General features: G+C 38.5%; 1 protein-coding gene across 1 annotated transcript; it reads left to right on the top strand.

Moving 5' to 3' along the window:
• Positions 1–3,694: 3,694 nt before the first annotated feature.
• Positions 3,695–16,211, top strand: LOC122061963 (E3 ubiquitin-protein ligase BRE1-like 2). Its single transcript, XM_042625558.1, has 19 exons — positions 3,695–4,031; positions 5,588–5,749; positions 5,935–6,022; positions 6,134–6,364; positions 6,513–6,680; positions 6,918–7,111; positions 7,317–7,400; positions 7,503–7,622; positions 7,704–7,890; positions 7,984–8,144; positions 8,964–9,035; positions 9,279–9,355; positions 12,850–13,044; positions 14,238–14,310; positions 14,434–14,520; positions 14,696–14,833; positions 15,131–15,333; positions 15,534–15,696; positions 15,916–16,211. The coding sequence occupies exons 1-19, from the start codon at positions 3,927–3,929 to the stop codon at positions 16,045–16,047; spliced, it is 2,640 nt and encodes an 879-aa protein (XP_042481492.1). The 5' UTR covers positions 3,695–3,926; the 3' UTR covers positions 16,048–16,211.
• The last annotated feature ends 206 nt before the right edge of the window (positions 16,212–16,417 follow it).

Genomic DNA, 16,417 nt, shown 5'->3' with positions numbered 1-16,417 from the left:
TTGAGGTCTATTTAGTATTGTTTCCATTTCTTATCCATTGATGATGCTTCTTTTTGTTTTATCATAAAATTCTTGGAACTGAAACATTAACAAGGGAATTAAATATTTTTGTTTTCATGTTATTGGGGCACAAAATAATTGTAACACCCTGGTTCCATTAATTTTGGCATAATATTGTCCTCTTTGGCCTATAAGATTCATGATTTTATCGTCCGTTATGTCATGTTGAGGAAACTAAAGGTTATCAATTAGTCCAATAATCTCTCTCTAGACGATGTGACACTAAAATTTGTACATCCTCACCAACTCTCAGATATCCTAGTACTTGTCATATTCTTAGTGGGGACACGTCACCGATCTCCCAAACAGGTCTGATACTTATTGTATTCTTAAGTGTCACAATAATGGTCCAGTATAAAAAATTTTATCTCCTCATTTCACTTTGAAGCTACTTTAGAATGAAAAAATTAACAGCTCAATTTCTCTTAACCTATATTAAGAGAGAATCTCTTTATCCATGGGATTTGACTCACTCATTGGATTGAAGAAGGATATTTCAAACCCTGAATAGTAAAGTAAAGTTATTGATGATATTCACTCTTCCTAGAGTCCAACATTGAGTATTAATGTTATTAGAATATCAATCATGCATTTTATGGCGGCGGCCCGGGGGTGGGGGGGGGGGGGTTGGCCTAAGTTGGTTTACTTGATGTTCCAGAGGAAGGGATGGGGGGATTATTTGTTATAAAATTATGAATTACTGGAGGGTTGGAGTAAATGGGGACTCCAAAAATTATAATAAGGAGACTTGGATGTTGATTAATTCGGATGGTGACTTGTATTCATTTTCCTACCTAATGAAAAAGACCTTTTTGCCAAAAGTGTAGTTTAAAAGGAAAAGAAAGAGAAAACAATGCAAAGTTTAGTTAGTGGAATTCTTAAACTATTTAATTAAATAAATTAAAGATTAAGTATATTTACTATACTTGATGATAACCTTTTCATTTTGTTATTTTAAAAATGTTCTTATCAATCAATCATATAGCCTTAATTAACTGGAACAATGATACATCCTAGCCGTTCATTAGAGATCATTTTTTGGATCCTAATCAAAACCTAACTAGACTGATTGGTTCCTTGTTTTTTTCTGAACCTGTTATTTTCTGGTTCTTGTGGATATAGCAGAAGGTGGGGAGGCCTTGGACATCAATTTATTTCTTGTTCATGCAAGGCACAGCTCAAGGGAGGTGTTTATGTTCCTTTAATGTCTTTTAAATTGGGTTTGGATGGGCACAGGTTGGCCATTACCCAACCCCACTTGCAGGTTTATACAATTGCAGCTTAACTGGACCAGGTTCAATCTGGGAAGAGATTGAGGGAGGCTTGGAACCAAACTAGAGGCTCATATGCTGATATGGTTAAAGATTGGACACATTTTATTTTCAGGCTGGGCCTTAGTTTAGGCCAATAAGTATTAAAAATGAAAGGATTAGACTCATCCCAGAGCCAAATTGCTGCATTTGGTCTGATTTCTCGGAATGCATAATCAACCTTTAGACCAAAGAGGTCAACTATCATTTGGACAGTTTCCTTCTCCTTTATGGTAGCTCTTCTTTTTCTACTTAAGATATTATCTACCGTTTTTGTTAAGAAGCTTAGATCTATTGTGTTTTGTTCACTTTTTTAGCTTTGAAAGCCCAGTTAGATAGGTTGAATTTACTATGCTAAACTTAAATGTATGTAATTTTCTAACTGTTTTTTAATTGTATTATGGTATTATTCTTAGGATCAAGTTTCCTTCACTCTTGGTGAAAAGAGAACCTCTTGAATCACGAGATCTGTTCGTTTGATTGGAATAAAGGATATTTTAGACTTTCATAAATAGGGGGTAGGAGTTAAAGGATGATATTCACGATTTCAGGAGTCCAATGATAGCATCAACTCACATTGGATGAAGAGGTCCCTTCTTCACCCCAGGTGGTAGAAAACTATATACAGAGGGAGGCGGAGGGAGAGAGAGAAAGATAAAAATAAGAAGGGTTTCACTACCAGATTAAACCTTAACCTACACCTTTGCCTCGTAGACATAGGTAGGGGTGCCAAGGCATGGACCACAAAGTTTATTCTAGATCAGTTAACCCATAACTCGCCTAACCAGTTAGCAAAAAGTCCGATCTAGGGTATAAATCATTTTCTTTTTGTTTTTTTCCATTCTCGATGTTTGGCTGTAATCGAAGAACCTTACCAGCAACTTTAGCCAAATTAACATGTTTAAAACCCGATTAGCATGAACCCCATTATGGACTAATAACCTACCAATCGAATATAAATTGGACTACTCCTAGCCTACAAAGCCCAATTACTCAATGATGTTGTAACAATGTAGGGATTTAAATTGATGGGAACCGTTAAAATCCGACTGAGCTGACTAGGACCAACAAGTTGACACTCCTAGAAGTAGGGCTACTAGCTAGTCCAAAGTGGTAAGTGGGCATCACTAGCGCAGTCCACTTTTAGTTTCTTTGGTCCAAGAGTGAGGTGAAGACTGAGAGTTGAATATATGGTTGAGGCCATGGTTTGTTTTTTCATGGGTACGCGCCATGGCGGAGCCAACTTCCGGAAGGACGCTGTGACTTTTGAAACCCAGCTACCTTTTCATTTTGAACCCTAAAGAGTTGCTAGTGATAAAACTTCTTAAGTTATGAATTTTGGATGGTGTCTTAAGGCTTGACAATGTTGATAATAACATGTGTCAAATCATAGTTTTCCTTCACCCATGTATAAGAAATTCCTCATCATCACTAGTGATGTGATCCTATAATTCGACATGAAAGAGGAAAAATGAGGAATAAAGAGGTGCAGAAGGGGTTTAACCTTGAGGATCTACTCATCCGCACTTGTAAGGTAGCTCTCTCTCTCTCTCTCTCTCTCTCCATGCTTACAATTTAGTTTACCTAAGCTAAGGTGTCTCCCCCAATATTTCTCACAAATGGGAGTTTATAGGTGATGGATCCATGCATGCATACCTTAACTTAAGTCTACGTAGCATGTATGCATGAGATCCATGGAGCTAAGCCCACACAATGGGGAAGATCAACCTTTTGAGCCAAGGGTGGATGATTCAAACGCCCCTACCTCATTAACCTTGGTATAATATTGTCCTCTTTAGTCTATGATTCTTAAGGCTTTAAAACGTATTGTACCATAATGTTAACGATGCTAGGGATTATCAACTAGCTTAATAATCTTTTCCTATATAATGTAGGACTAAAGTTTGCTCATCTTCACTAATTTCCTCAACACCCTGGTACTTGTCGTATTCTTGATAGAGACACTCATCGATTTCCTAGCAGATCTAATACTTGTCGTATTCTTGAATGTCACACAACAAATTTGAATCATCAACATATACATTCACTTGGACATACATGTGGAAATTCAACATCTGTCACACATCGTGTCATTTAAAAGGATGAAAAGAAAGCTAAAGAGCCAAGCGTTGGATCCTCACATGTACATGGTCGGGCAGGGGATCCAAATTCCAAGAGGAACATAGTTAACAAATAAACTCGGTTTGTTCTCCACATAACCCAACCTTTGACAAGCCGGTTCATGAAATAATCCGATAAGTTACGGTTGCTACTTGACGGTTGGCCGTGTAATATATAAACTTTTCCCTGCTTTTTGGTTTCATGCTTATTTGCTTTCCAGGGCTCTTTCTCCAGAACCCCAACTGCCACTCCCAGATGGCATAAGCTGTTAGAAGCACGGAGCTCCTCACAGCAATGGGTTTGGAGATCAAGCAATTAGAAAATTTGAATTTAGCACGATAGGGTTCTCTTTCTGTCTCAGAAAATTAGGGTTCTTAGGACCTTCAAGGTTCCACCTTTAATGGGTGGCATTTGCGTTTGTTTTCGAGGCTTTTAATGGATAATCCCGAGGCCGAAGAGCCTGAGAAGAAGAAGCGTCATCTCAATTCTGTGTCTTTAGCCATGGCCAGGAACACTCCTGCTTCACCCGAGAACGGGACTGTAAGCTCTCACCCTTTCTTCTTATCTCTATAATTAGAACATCTCTGGCAATTATTATTGGTTATCATTTCTGCTAAGGATTTTATCATTCGGTCTAGTTTAATTTTTTTGTACTGGAGATGTTCTGAACTTTTAATAATTCGTTGGGGTTGTGAGCTTAAAATTTCGAGCTTGGTAATATGATATTGGATTTGGGTATGATTCAGTGAACAATGATACTAAACTCATAGGATATGTTTATAAACGATGTGAGAAATGGGGAGACTTAGTTATGGAAGAAGTATTTCTATTAGCTTTGATTGTGAAACGTTGAATTTCATTTGCTGTCCTTAAATTTATAGTTAAACTTCACAGAATTCCAATTAGATGTTAGTATAAGAGACAGGCCCTTATATTCCTGATAGGGTTCTGAAGTTACCTTGAAGATGTTGTATTGTGCTTCTCCCGCAGGAAACCCTGGTTAGCAGTTATTTCCGTTGGATTAGTAACAGTGCATACGCTTTTCCTTTGTGAAGAACCATAACATTCTGTTGGTAAGGAATGAGTATACACCAAAAAAAAGAAGTTTCAGTTTATCTCCCATATTGAAGAAAGCAAAGTGAAAAATTGGAGAGTATAATATCATTTGCAACTTTTGAATAGCTCCGCTGCTGTCTTGTTGACTCCCTACTGTTTTTTTAGAACTTAGAAACATCCTAACTAATCTTTTTGACTCCCTACTGTTTTTTTAGAACTTATAAACATCCTAACTAACAAAGGGATGTTAATGATTCCCATAAATTTTCCTGCATATACACTCAATTGCTGTGTGCATGCTGCAGGCATCATGAAAAAGAAAGAACCCTTGCTATTGTTGAAAAAGCTACTCTTTTGACAAGCCTTCTGGGAATCTGGTCCTCTCACTTATGCGGATGAGAAGCCACAAACACCCAAACTAATAGGGGGTATTGGTTAAAGTTGTTCGCATATACACCTCTTCCCTGCAAACTTTGATCAGTGAAGTTCTGTACACATAGTGCAGGCACAATGGTCATCATCAACATTAGAGCCTTATGTGAATTATTCCGCCACTGTAGTCCATCTAGGGCTGTATTTTTTAACTTGTAATAGCAAATGTTCCAAGATCTGGATGTGAGGGGTTGTTTGATGGGTCCTTCAGAGAGCTTCTCAACTATTTGTCTGGTTGACTTGACTGTTGGCCTCCATTGATCCAAACTCGTGACTGAACTTCTAGATGGTTAACATGCAAACTGCCTGACTTGGATGAATAGATTGAAGCTATTACCATAGCTGGGAGGTTTCTGTAATGCTTCAGACTTTTCCCTTGATAATAATAATAGGGCGTACATGGTGCACGAGGCACCCACCACTGCGGGGTCTGGGGAGGGTAGTAACCTTACCATTGTACCGAGGTCCTTCCTCTCTGAATGATAATGAAACATTATTTTCTAATAGTTTATTAATGTGATTTAGATTCAGACTTTTCCTTTGACGACATATTGCATAATAGCATCAAATAAGAAATAAAAATTCAAAACTTTCATCTGCATTTGCAGGTTGATGCAGCAGCTCTCCAGTATCAGAATCAAAAGCTTGTTCAGCAGCTGGATGCCCAGAAACATGAACTGCATGTTCTGGAAGGAAGTTTCAAAGAATTGAAAGACAAGCAGGCTTCTTACAATGACACTTTAATTACAGTGAACAGACTTTGGGATCAGGTAAACTCAATTCTACTCAATTAAGCCTTATCCCAAGTCCCAACAAACTATGGAATCAAGATCAAACAAGAAATAAAAAAATGTCAATCTTGGAAGTAATGCTTATACGTGTGCCCACAGTAGTTCTCTTTCCTCCCCCTTTCGTTATTAAATCTTTAGTAATTAGTTTCCTTCCCCAATTGTAGTTAGTTAACGATTTGATACTGCTTGGTGTACGAGCTGGGGGTGATGGCGATGGTTTGAAAGTTCTGGATCAAGCTGATCGCTCTCAAGGTTTTTTACCTCTGTAAACTGTTGTTGATCTGTTTATATTTGTGTGGAAGTCAGCTTATTCTTCTTTCAGTGCATAGAGATCAACCTATTTGCTCAATTTATTTTCTCTAGGTTCAATCCCCTCCTGTCCCTGGGAGAAGATGTTTCTCTTTAGACTTCTAGAAGCTGATCCTGTTGATAGGAATGGAGTTAAGGAAGCTACCAACTATGTTGAAGAAACTCTTGCTGCTCGTCATTCCTCTACTTTGAATTTGCTGAAATACTTAGAGGATACTATTGATGCCCAAAGAGCTAAAACAGATAGCATTGCGTCAAATTTTCATGGAAAGCTCTCTACTGGAGGTCAGAAAGGATCTTGGTGTGGGGATCTACCAGTTGATAAATTTTTGTTTTTATTTACTACCCTAATTTTATTGGCAGAGTTGTGGTTTTAAAATTGTACCAGGAATTTTTTTGCTGATTATTATTTTCTCATGTTTGGATCTCTCAGATGCTATCATCCAACAGCATAAGATTGATGAATTAATGAGGGAGGAAGCTGACAATCTACGAAAGGTGATTGATATTCTTCACTCGAAGCATAGAGAATATGTGCATGAGATCCAAACTTACGTGCACAACCATTGTATGGATCAATCTGAGATGAAACGCCTTGCAGGTCTTCAGAAACATTTCCACTTATTCATATTTGGATTGTATATGCATGCATTTGTTGTATAGATGCATTCAATTATGCAGCAATATTTAGATTCAATTCTTTTCGAAAATAGAGACATGTTAACTTGCACAGTTGGGATAGCACGCAGGCTGATAGGAATTCACGGTATGCCCACTAGGGGCATATTACATCTTTGTTGTCTATTCGAGCTGGTCTGCCTATCTTTTATGTTGACAGGTGAGCTGGAGGAAAACATGGCAGAACTAGAGGAGAGTAGGAGAAAGTTAGTTAATCTGAAGATGCAGAAGGATGGCACATCTGTAGTGCATGTTCCGGTTCAGAATACCATAAATGGGAGCATGTCACCTGAAAATTCCATGGACAGGACCTTGCGGTTGCGTGAGATGAAGGATTCCATTGAGGAAGCTAAGGTATTCTGCTCCTGCTAGGGGCCTGTCTAGTTGGAAACTGTCTTGAGAACTGCTGCTTGGCACTTCTTGTCCTTTGTGTGTAAAGTTTTATCCTCTAAGCGCCTGACCCCTCTTTTTTTTTTTTTTTTTTTTTTTCCCTTTTTTATTTTAGAAAAAGGGGGAAACTTACTTCTGATTGACTGCCTTTGTTGCACTAATAACACAGATACTAGCAGCAAGCCGTCTGTCTGAGCTTCAGGAGGTACAAGAAGATAATCTAAACCTCTCCAAGCAATTGGAAGCTATCCAGGTTGGTTTTAAGTTCAATTTGTTGATTTTAATTAGCTTACTCACTTATATACGGTGGTCTCTGATCTGAATTGTGACATGTTGACTGCTGACATTACTGTAGGATGAGCTGAAGGATGACAAATTTGTAATCTCATCTAAACCTTACACTATACTGAGTGATCAGCTCCAACATTGGAACATTGAACTGGAGCGGTACAAGGGATTAACTGATTCCCTGCAGGTATATTTGCTTCACATATTTGCATGTTGCTTAGACTGCTGTGTTTGTTTATTGTTGCTTCTTTTAAAAGTTTAACTTCAGGCTGACAGGACTAATGTCCTGCGAAGGGAGAAGGATCTGAGTGCAGAGGCAGAGTCAGCAGAGACTGCAAGAAGTGCTATTACCACAGGTGAGGTTGGCATTGAAGAGTTAGAGCTTCAGCTGCGAAAGTGTGTGATTGAAAGAAACAACCTTGAAATTAAATTGGAAGAAGCTGAGCAGGATTCAGGTGAAAGCCGGATTCTTTATTGAAATTTTATTCTGGGCTTGTGCCATATCACTCTAGTGAGCATCTGTTGTCTAAGCATGATACCGGATTCAGGTAGAAAGGACATTAAAGCGGAGTTCCATGTAATGGCTTCTGCTTTATCTAAGGAAATGAGGATGATGGAGGCACAGTTGAATCGATGCAAGGAGACAGCTCGTGAAGCCATCTCTTTACGTGAAGAAGCCCATTCTCTCAAAGCTTTATTAAATAGAAAGGTTTTGCCTGATCCTTATGCCTTTATGGTCTTTGGCAGCCTCTTCAGTTGAATTTCTTTTTGTCTTTATATTTTGATCTTGAAAGTAAAATGTAGTATGATGATTATTTATCCAAAAAAAAAAAAATTGTGACATGAGTTAAAACTTGACGATGACGTTAACGATATCGATGGGTATGCTGTGTCATCTCAAACATCAAACAGACACTTATATGTATACTCAGAGGAATGATGCATTACTTCTGTAGTGACATCCTAGCAAACAAATTGGACCTGTCTCAGTTAGTCAAATTCTTCATGTGCTTCATTTTGATTAATGATAGTGCATTTTCTGTCATTTATGTGTCTGGAGTTGTTCTTGCTATGTTTCTTTATTCAAATTGCTAGACTAGTATTCATTAAACAATTAATTATCCCCCACTTCACACTTATGAGTAAGATTTTTCTCTTATTGGTTTCTGATAGTGACTTGAGTTACAATTTCCATGCATAATAATTAATCATTCAACTTGAAAGAAAGGAATTCCATTTATAAAATAAAAATAAAAAATAAAAAGTAAAAAAAGAAAAAATAAAAAGCTTAATAGGTGTATGCATGCGCTTTGTTGGGGGAAAAATGTTTCATGTAAGTATTACAAATGATGATTCATCACAGGAGCAATTTTTTCAACACAATCTGGATGCTTGGACTGATTGTGCCGGCTATAAAGGTGTTAATGCTTGTGATGTATTGATAATCTTGAGAGTACATCTATTATTTTGACATTGCTCTATATTACACTTCTCTTATATGGATGTAATATTGCCTCTATTTTTGTAGATGAATGAAATGAAGAGCCTAGAAGATAGATGTGCTGAACAAGCTGCAAAGATAAAATCCCTTAAAATATTGGTATGTTCATAGTTATCTCTCATCTTAGTTTTGCATCTATATTTTTGACTTGTGGTAACCTGACCTTTAGGGGGTAAGATCTTAAAGCAACAAATGGCAGGCAGGATATGAAAAACAACCTTGCAGCTTTTTATTAGCATGAATTTTATACATTTTCCTTAAAACAAGATTGAAATTCAGCCTTTTTTGTTAAAATTTCAGGGATCAGTACCTCAAAATAAGCTTATATTTACTTCCTTGCAGATTGAGAAATTACAGAAGGAAAAGGGGGAACTGGAAATCTTCTTGGAAATGCACGGACGGGAGTGTTTTGACAACAGGTACTTTGCTAACTAGACTTATTCTAGGCACACTAATGCAGTGCTAAACCTGAACCATGGAATTCCCATGGAAGATTTGCAAGCGACAGTATCGCAGGTATAAAAGTAAGGACCAGGTTAAGAGAAAATTGAATAACTTGATCAAAAAAAATTTTCCCTTATTTGGTCCTTTTCAGTGGATCCATGTTCCAAAAACCGGAATCGGATCACTTATGGCCCCAATCAGTTAACAATTAGTGCAATTCTAATAACCAGTGGCAATGTCGTAATAAATCAGAATTTTTTAATGGTTGCTAGGTGTAAGTTCTATAGCAAAGGATATGGAAGGGTTTACCAATTATTGATCAAGGATAGACTTGGAAGTAAACATAAGGTAAGGGTACGTAGTAAATAATGAGAAAGTGAAGGGTAATATGGAGGGTGGGATAATCAATAAGAGCTTGAAGAACCATAGGAACTAGGAAGATGGGTTGTCTTCTTCCTCACAATAGAAGAGGGGAGGCAGTAGAACAGAGAAACGAAAGGAGAGAACTTCCTCGATATCTGTCGGCTGGGTTTGATATTCCAGGCATAGAATCGCCACAACTTGCCCTCCCAAGAGCACTAAGATTCAACTTGAAAGAACCTGCAACAAGAGAGATTGAAGGACCTGAACCAGATCTGGCGGTAGGGTAAAGTTCAGTTTTGAAATTGGCTATGGAAACTCACAAATGAGGTGGGATTTCGATTTCAGATTCAAACACCTGAATCGCCTTAGTGGTTGTTACTTCTACCTCAAATATCAAACCAACAGATTTGGGTGCAAAAGAGATTGAGCCAAACTCGTTGGCCTGCTACAGTTGACTACCAGGGAAACTGAGAAGAAAATCAGAAAAGAAGAATAAGAAGATGAAAGGAAAGAAGAGAGAGAGAGAGAGAGAGATTAGGGATCTAAAACAGAATTCAGTTAAAGGTGTTAAGCAATTCACTCAAGAAATTAGAAATATAAAGCACATTAAAAAAAATCTTAGATTTGAAGAATGTTAGTTGCAACTAGATTTCAGAATTCGATTGGAAATATTAATTTGAAATCAGAACTGGAATTATCATTAGAAATTGATATGAAGAGAGAGAAAAGACCACACCTGATCTCAGAGAAGAACAAAATTAGGAGGGAGATCATATCTGGAACTCCCATCCTGTTTGCACAGTTCAACATCACCAAACTCTTGAAAAAGTCAAATTTCTTTACTCAAAACATCTCCAATTAATGGGGGTGTATACGTACATGTAACCATTTTAAATTCCTAAGCTGACTCAGAAACAGACTTCTAATCACTCACTCATACTGAATTGAAGTAAATGACTCAAAATAGAACACTTAAAAGCTATTAATTATCCTATTCTAACTTAAAACACTTATCTTTAGACACTAATTTTGTGTACTGACTTTATTCCCACTTTACAGGCTTATAAATTCCAATGAAATGCAAATAAATAAAAGGCCCACCTATAATATAACTACCCACTTCTCAATTTCGGCATATTGGATCGTCACCAGCACCTTGTGGCTTCCCAAGCTTGCGCCTAGGCTTCCCTGCGGGATCATAGTCTAATGCAACTCCATCACACACTTACTAAAACTGCTATTGGCATTAGAGTGCTTAGCAAACTTCGAACCTTGGAGGTTTCTGGAATAATGATGTGGTGACATGCTTATCTGGATGCTTAAAGTTTAAGAGAAGAATCTCTCTCTGATATGTATATTTCTTGTGGTTTTCTTTAGTTTTTTCAAATGTGATTGTGATGCTTTCATGGCTGAAGCTAGGGTTGTCAATCCTGAGCCCGCACCGGTAGGCCCGATCGAGCCCGACTCACTTAAGGCCCAACCTGAGCCGGCCCGTTTAATAAATGTGTCAGGCTTAGGCCCGACATGTTTATAAACAGGTAGTACATGGTGCAAGGGGTAAAGCCCGACGGGCACCTGATCGGCCCAGCCTATTTACTGGCCCGACCTAGATCGACCCCTTTAAACCCGATCAAGCTCGACACGTTTATGCTCCTCCACCTCCTCTACTTCATCCCCTCCAGTCCTCCATTGCTCCTCCAATTGCTTATGAAGTTTTCTTTCAGAACGATCTCAAATCTGAAATTATTGCACACAAATCTGAAGCGGCGCCGCTCTGAGGATCGTGAGGGAAAACCACGGCACAGTGGGTTTGGAAAATTGTAGACCCACTTACCAAGCTTCTGCAACTCAACCACCGCCCATTCATTCTTCCCTTAATCAAGACCACCGCCCATTCCCACCTTATTTTATATGTATAAGTATATGACAACACATATTGAATGATTATTTTATAATCTCTTCCCTTATATCAAGACCACCGCCCACTCCCACCTTATTTTATATATATAACATCACATATTGGATGATTAATTTATACTTGTTTTGTATCTTCGTGTCAATACAACGAATTCAATTCAATCAATGCATCTTCTCCCTTATTTTATCATTGCCTGAGCGGCATTGTCTGTTCTTCGGCTTCTGTAACTCGACGGCGTCTGATGAGTCCTTTCCTTGTAGAGCGCATGGAGCTGATGAAAGTAAGGGCATGTCTTGGAGCCCTTGGCTCCCTTCTTGTTGCTCTCTTTCACCTTCTTGAAGTACTTACTGATGTTCTCCCACTGCTTTTTTGCATCTCTTGGCATTCCTGTTGTATCTCAGAGTGACGTTCTAGCCAACCCCAGCCAATCTTTGCAAGAGAAAGAGAGAGCACTAAGATTCCATAATGGCAAGATCAAATTTCCCTTGGTGTTTAGGGAAGGCCTGTTTAGAGACCGGTTAACTCCCGTTTATAGTTAAACATGTTTGTAGCCCGTTTAAAACCCGTTTAAGGCCTGTTTATATAGCCCAATTAAAGCCCGACCAGTCACCCGATTACAAACCATACCATGCCCTCCAAATGTTTAAGTAAATGGGCGTTCACGGTGCAAGGGTTTCAAACCGTGAGGCCCGGTTAGGCCCAACCGAGACCGGCCCGGCCCGACCAATTGACACTCCTAGCTGAAGCACTCTGTCTACGTTGTAAACTAAATATGTGCCACCAATGAATGAGCTTTTCAATTAAAAAAGAAAAAGTTCTTTGTTGGACCATCTATATATCTGGTTAAAATATCTTAGACCTAGTTGTCAAGGCATCTCCTTGGAAAGTTTAGGAGTCTATTCGCCTTGGTTGCTTAGGTGGGCACCTAGGCACCTTGCTGGTGTCGCCTTCTGTCCAGGTCCCCTCCAAAGCCTTGGGTTGCCTAGATGCCATGACAACTATGATCTGAAACCTTATAGACAGCCCATATATCTAGAGAGAGCTGGCCTTTTCAAATCCATTGATTTATTTGAGTTTCGGGATACTGTGTATCCATCCGTGCATACTGGTTGATTAATGTGGTTCCCCTGTACAGTGTTTGGATATCATCCTCTTTATATTTATAATTGACTCCCTATTGTGATCCAGAGATGTGATGGAAATCAAAGATTCAGAACATAGAGCTCATGTACAGGCTGAAGTCTTGCAAAATGCTCTGGAAGAGCACAGTCTAGAATTACGAGTTAAAGCTGCCAATGAAGCTGAGGCTGCTTGCCAACAAAGACTTGCTGCTGCTGAAGCTGAAATAGCTGATTTGAGGGGCAAATTAGATGCTTCTGAGCGGTGAGATCTTTAATCCTTTTCATTTAAATAGTTTTTGCTGTTTCTTCCCCTGCTAATTAGAATTTTTTTAAAAAAATTATGAATTGGAAACTATGTGAACTTGTGAGCATATAAGATTATTGTTTCTCTCATGTTTCTGATTATATATTTATATTGAACCTTTTTAAATGGATGACCCTTCTATCCCAGGGAAAAAAAATGGACCATCTAGTGATGGGTTATTTGCCTCTTGATAATCCAGAGGATAGATTCCATAATTTCTCTATCTCCATGAGAATGGAATCGTTGCTCTAAATCATCAAAAGGAGTTATGGCAGTATAATACATGTTTGCACCCACAGTATAGAACCTTTGCATCACTATTATCTAAATAACCTCTTTATTATCTACTTAATTATGTTGCATCATTAATTCATTATTACGTGAGTAACTATCTAATTAGTGTAGTGTTAATTGAACATGATGTGCAAGTTCTCCTCATTTTTGACATGATGCATCACTTGCTTGGAGAAGCGATATTGATGTTGCTGGATCTTCTGTACTGCACCAGTGAACAAGATATAACCTGGAAAACTGGGTCTGTGAGATCTACAGCACCCATGTAACTTTGAACTTGTGATGTAGGATTTCTATTTCCATTTGGTAAGAATTAATGCAAAGTGAAATAATTCTTTATTGGTAAGTAAAATGAATTGAAGTGAATGAATTTTTTCAAGACCCATTTTACATCAAAACTAATTTTTTCCATGCATTTGAATGCAATCAAAATTCTGTAGGCATCTGCCGTATCCCCCTTTGAGGAATATTTTATCTGCAATCAATATTTTTATTATTTTCTGCTGAAACCATAGTTAGCAAATACATGTATTATAGCCTAAAAAATGTACGTGTGAAGTCCTGTGCATTGCAGAACAGATTCAGGCAACCTAAACAACTAAAATTAGCAATCACACATACTAGTTTATTATGGATTTTTTTTTTTCTTCCTTTGAAGCAATTTCCTCTTGTATTCATTGGCATTAAATAAGATAAAAACAACACTTTGCTTCCTATTTTGGCTGATACATCAGCTACTGCAACTACCGCATCTGTGGAACAAATCAAACCAACATGGTGTGTGTTTTTTATCTGGTTCGTGGTATTGATAAGTTCTTTACTGTGCTTGCATTTCATTTTGGTTCTCCAATTTGCAGGAATGTTTTGGAGCTTTCAGAGGCAGTAAAAATCAAGGATGGAGAAGCCGAGGCTTATATTTCTGAAATTGAGGTGTCCAGTTTGATTCTTTTCCATACTATTCTGTTGTATCTCATTATGCAGCACTTTTGGCCGCCTAGCCATTCTTAAAAATTTCATTTGTTGTCGTTTTCTTTCTCTTTTCTTTTTCTGCAGACCATTGGTCAAGCATATGAAGATATGCAGATGCAGAACCAAAATTTGTTGCAACAGGTTACTGACAGAGATGATTACAATATCAAGGTCTGCATTGTTGTTGGCTGCTTGCAGCTAAGTCCTGTTTATTTATCAGCTTCAAGCTTCATGTTTGTTTTTGTAATGCTTGTTCACTCTGATGCACTGATTTGTGGTTTATCTTTGCTCTGATGCACTGATTTGTGGTTTATCTTTTCTGATTATATTGGGTTCTGGACTGCAGCTAGTATCTGAGAGTGTGAAAACAAAGCAGGCGCAGAGCTTTCTGCTTTCTGAGAAACAGATGTTATCAAAGCAGCTCCAGCAAGTTAATACTGCATTAGAATCCTTAAAACTAAAGATTTCCAACAGTGAAGAACAGGTAGGTTTTACTCTAAAATCATGCTCCTCCACCCTCCCCCCCCAACGCAGGGTTTAAAAACCTGGATCCGTCCCTGTCAATTTTGATATGGGTTGGATCACAATCTGCTTGGAAAACCCTCTGCCTGTAGATCCCTAACCCTACCAATTCAGTTGGGATCAGTTCGATCCGGATTGTCTGGAATCGGATCGGTGGCCAGTATTGGCCGATCCAATCCGATTTTTAAATCACTTCACCACCCCCCCCCCCAACAAAAAAAAGTTCGCATCTCTTTCCAACCATGATTTGTTCTTGCAGATAAAAGCATATCTGGCTGAAGCGGGAACAGCTTCTCTGGAAAACAGGCACCTTGCCATCAACATCGAGAGTGCAAAATGGGAATTGGCAGATGCTGAGAAAGAGTTGAAATGGCTGAAGGCGGCTGTTGCTTCCTCGGGAAAGGAATTTGAGCAGAACCAGCAAAATATGGTGGAAATCCAATTAGAATTGGAGAGTGAAAGGTTAGTTTTCTTTGTTTCGGGGATCCCCTCTAGAACATTGCATGTAGGGCAGGTGGACCTATAATGGCACTAAGCCTTGATGATGTTAAAGGTGGTCCACTTCTTGAATGGTTGTGTAGGAAAGGTGTTTCAGTTTGCATAAGCCTGTTTGTCACTGTTTTGTGTATTTGTAAAATTTGAATGAGAGCTTTTTGATCCAGAGCTGAGAAGACAAGACTTGAAGAAGAGCTCAATGAGCTGAACAGCAAGGTGGTTGAGATGAATTCAGAAAGTGGGGAGGCTGCGATACAGAAACTACATGATGAGATCAAGGAGTGCAAGGCAATCCTGAAGTGTGGTGTATGTTTTGACCGGCCTAAAGAGGTAAGATTTGTAGCTTTTCTTGTTGGAGAAACTCCATGAAACCTTTGATTACTAAATGCCATCATGATTAACCTTCGCATTACTTAAAGCCGAGGAGAATACTTCTGTTCGTGCTTGTATCAATGCCATGAATGGATGGATATAAGTAAACTGAGTGGTTTCACATTCATACCCTGGGTGAATGTTGATGATGGATTTGGTTTGTCTGTTGACTTGCAGGTTGTAATCACAAAGTGCTACCACCTGTTCTGTAATCCATGCATCCAACGGAATCTAGGGATCCGCCATAGGAAGTGCCCTGGGTGTGGAACTGCATTTGGGCAGAACGATGTTCGATTTGTGAATATCTGATTTACCAGTCTTATTTTTTTTTCCTAAAGGTATTTTGTATATTTCCAATCTCAACTTTTCTCAACTTTGAAGCCATAGTTTTCTTTCTGACCTTCAATCTCATTATTTGCTGTAGTTGTAAAGAGGATTATATTTTCTTTATTGACCTCAATTATTCTTGCTTCTGAATGCTTTTACTAATGTGAATAACAAAATCATGTGAGAAGGTTTGGGCCACCAATGCCAACCCAGTGAACCTTTGCCCTTTTCAATAACCTGCTGAACCTCAAATCTACAATGGCCAAGAGCAAAAAACTCGGTGAGATTTAGTTGGTCTTGGTAAAGATGTGTTTTGAATCAAGGTTAGATTTTTTTACTCTAAAGTGCTTAT

The sequence above is a fragment of the Macadamia integrifolia genome, chromosome 14 (genome assembly GCF_013358625.1).
Source record: "Macadamia integrifolia cultivar HAES 741 chromosome 14, SCU_Mint_v3, whole genome shotgun sequence".
NCBI lineage: Eukaryota > Viridiplantae > Streptophyta > Magnoliopsida > Proteales > Proteaceae > Macadamia > Macadamia integrifolia.
The sequence above is the reverse complement of the archived record's forward strand: the minus strand, read 5'-3'. Positions and strand labels throughout refer to the sequence as shown.

What these genes read in the sequence shown, in the direction of transcription:
- LOC122061963 (XM_042625558.1), top strand. Translation starts at nt 3,927, where the DNA reads ATGGATAATCCCGAGGCCGAAGAGCCTGAGAAGAAGAAGCGTCATCTC. An exon ending in AAGCTTTATTAAATAGAAAG is followed by an intron (nt 8,145 to 8,963) that starts GTTTTGCCTGAT and finishes CTATTTTTGTAG; the next exon opens with ATGAATGAAATGAAGAGCCT. An exon ending in TTTCCAACAGTGAAGAACAG is followed by an intron (nt 14,834 to 15,130) that starts GTAGGTTTTACT and finishes TTGTTCTTGCAG; the next exon opens with ATAAAAGCATATCTGGCTGA.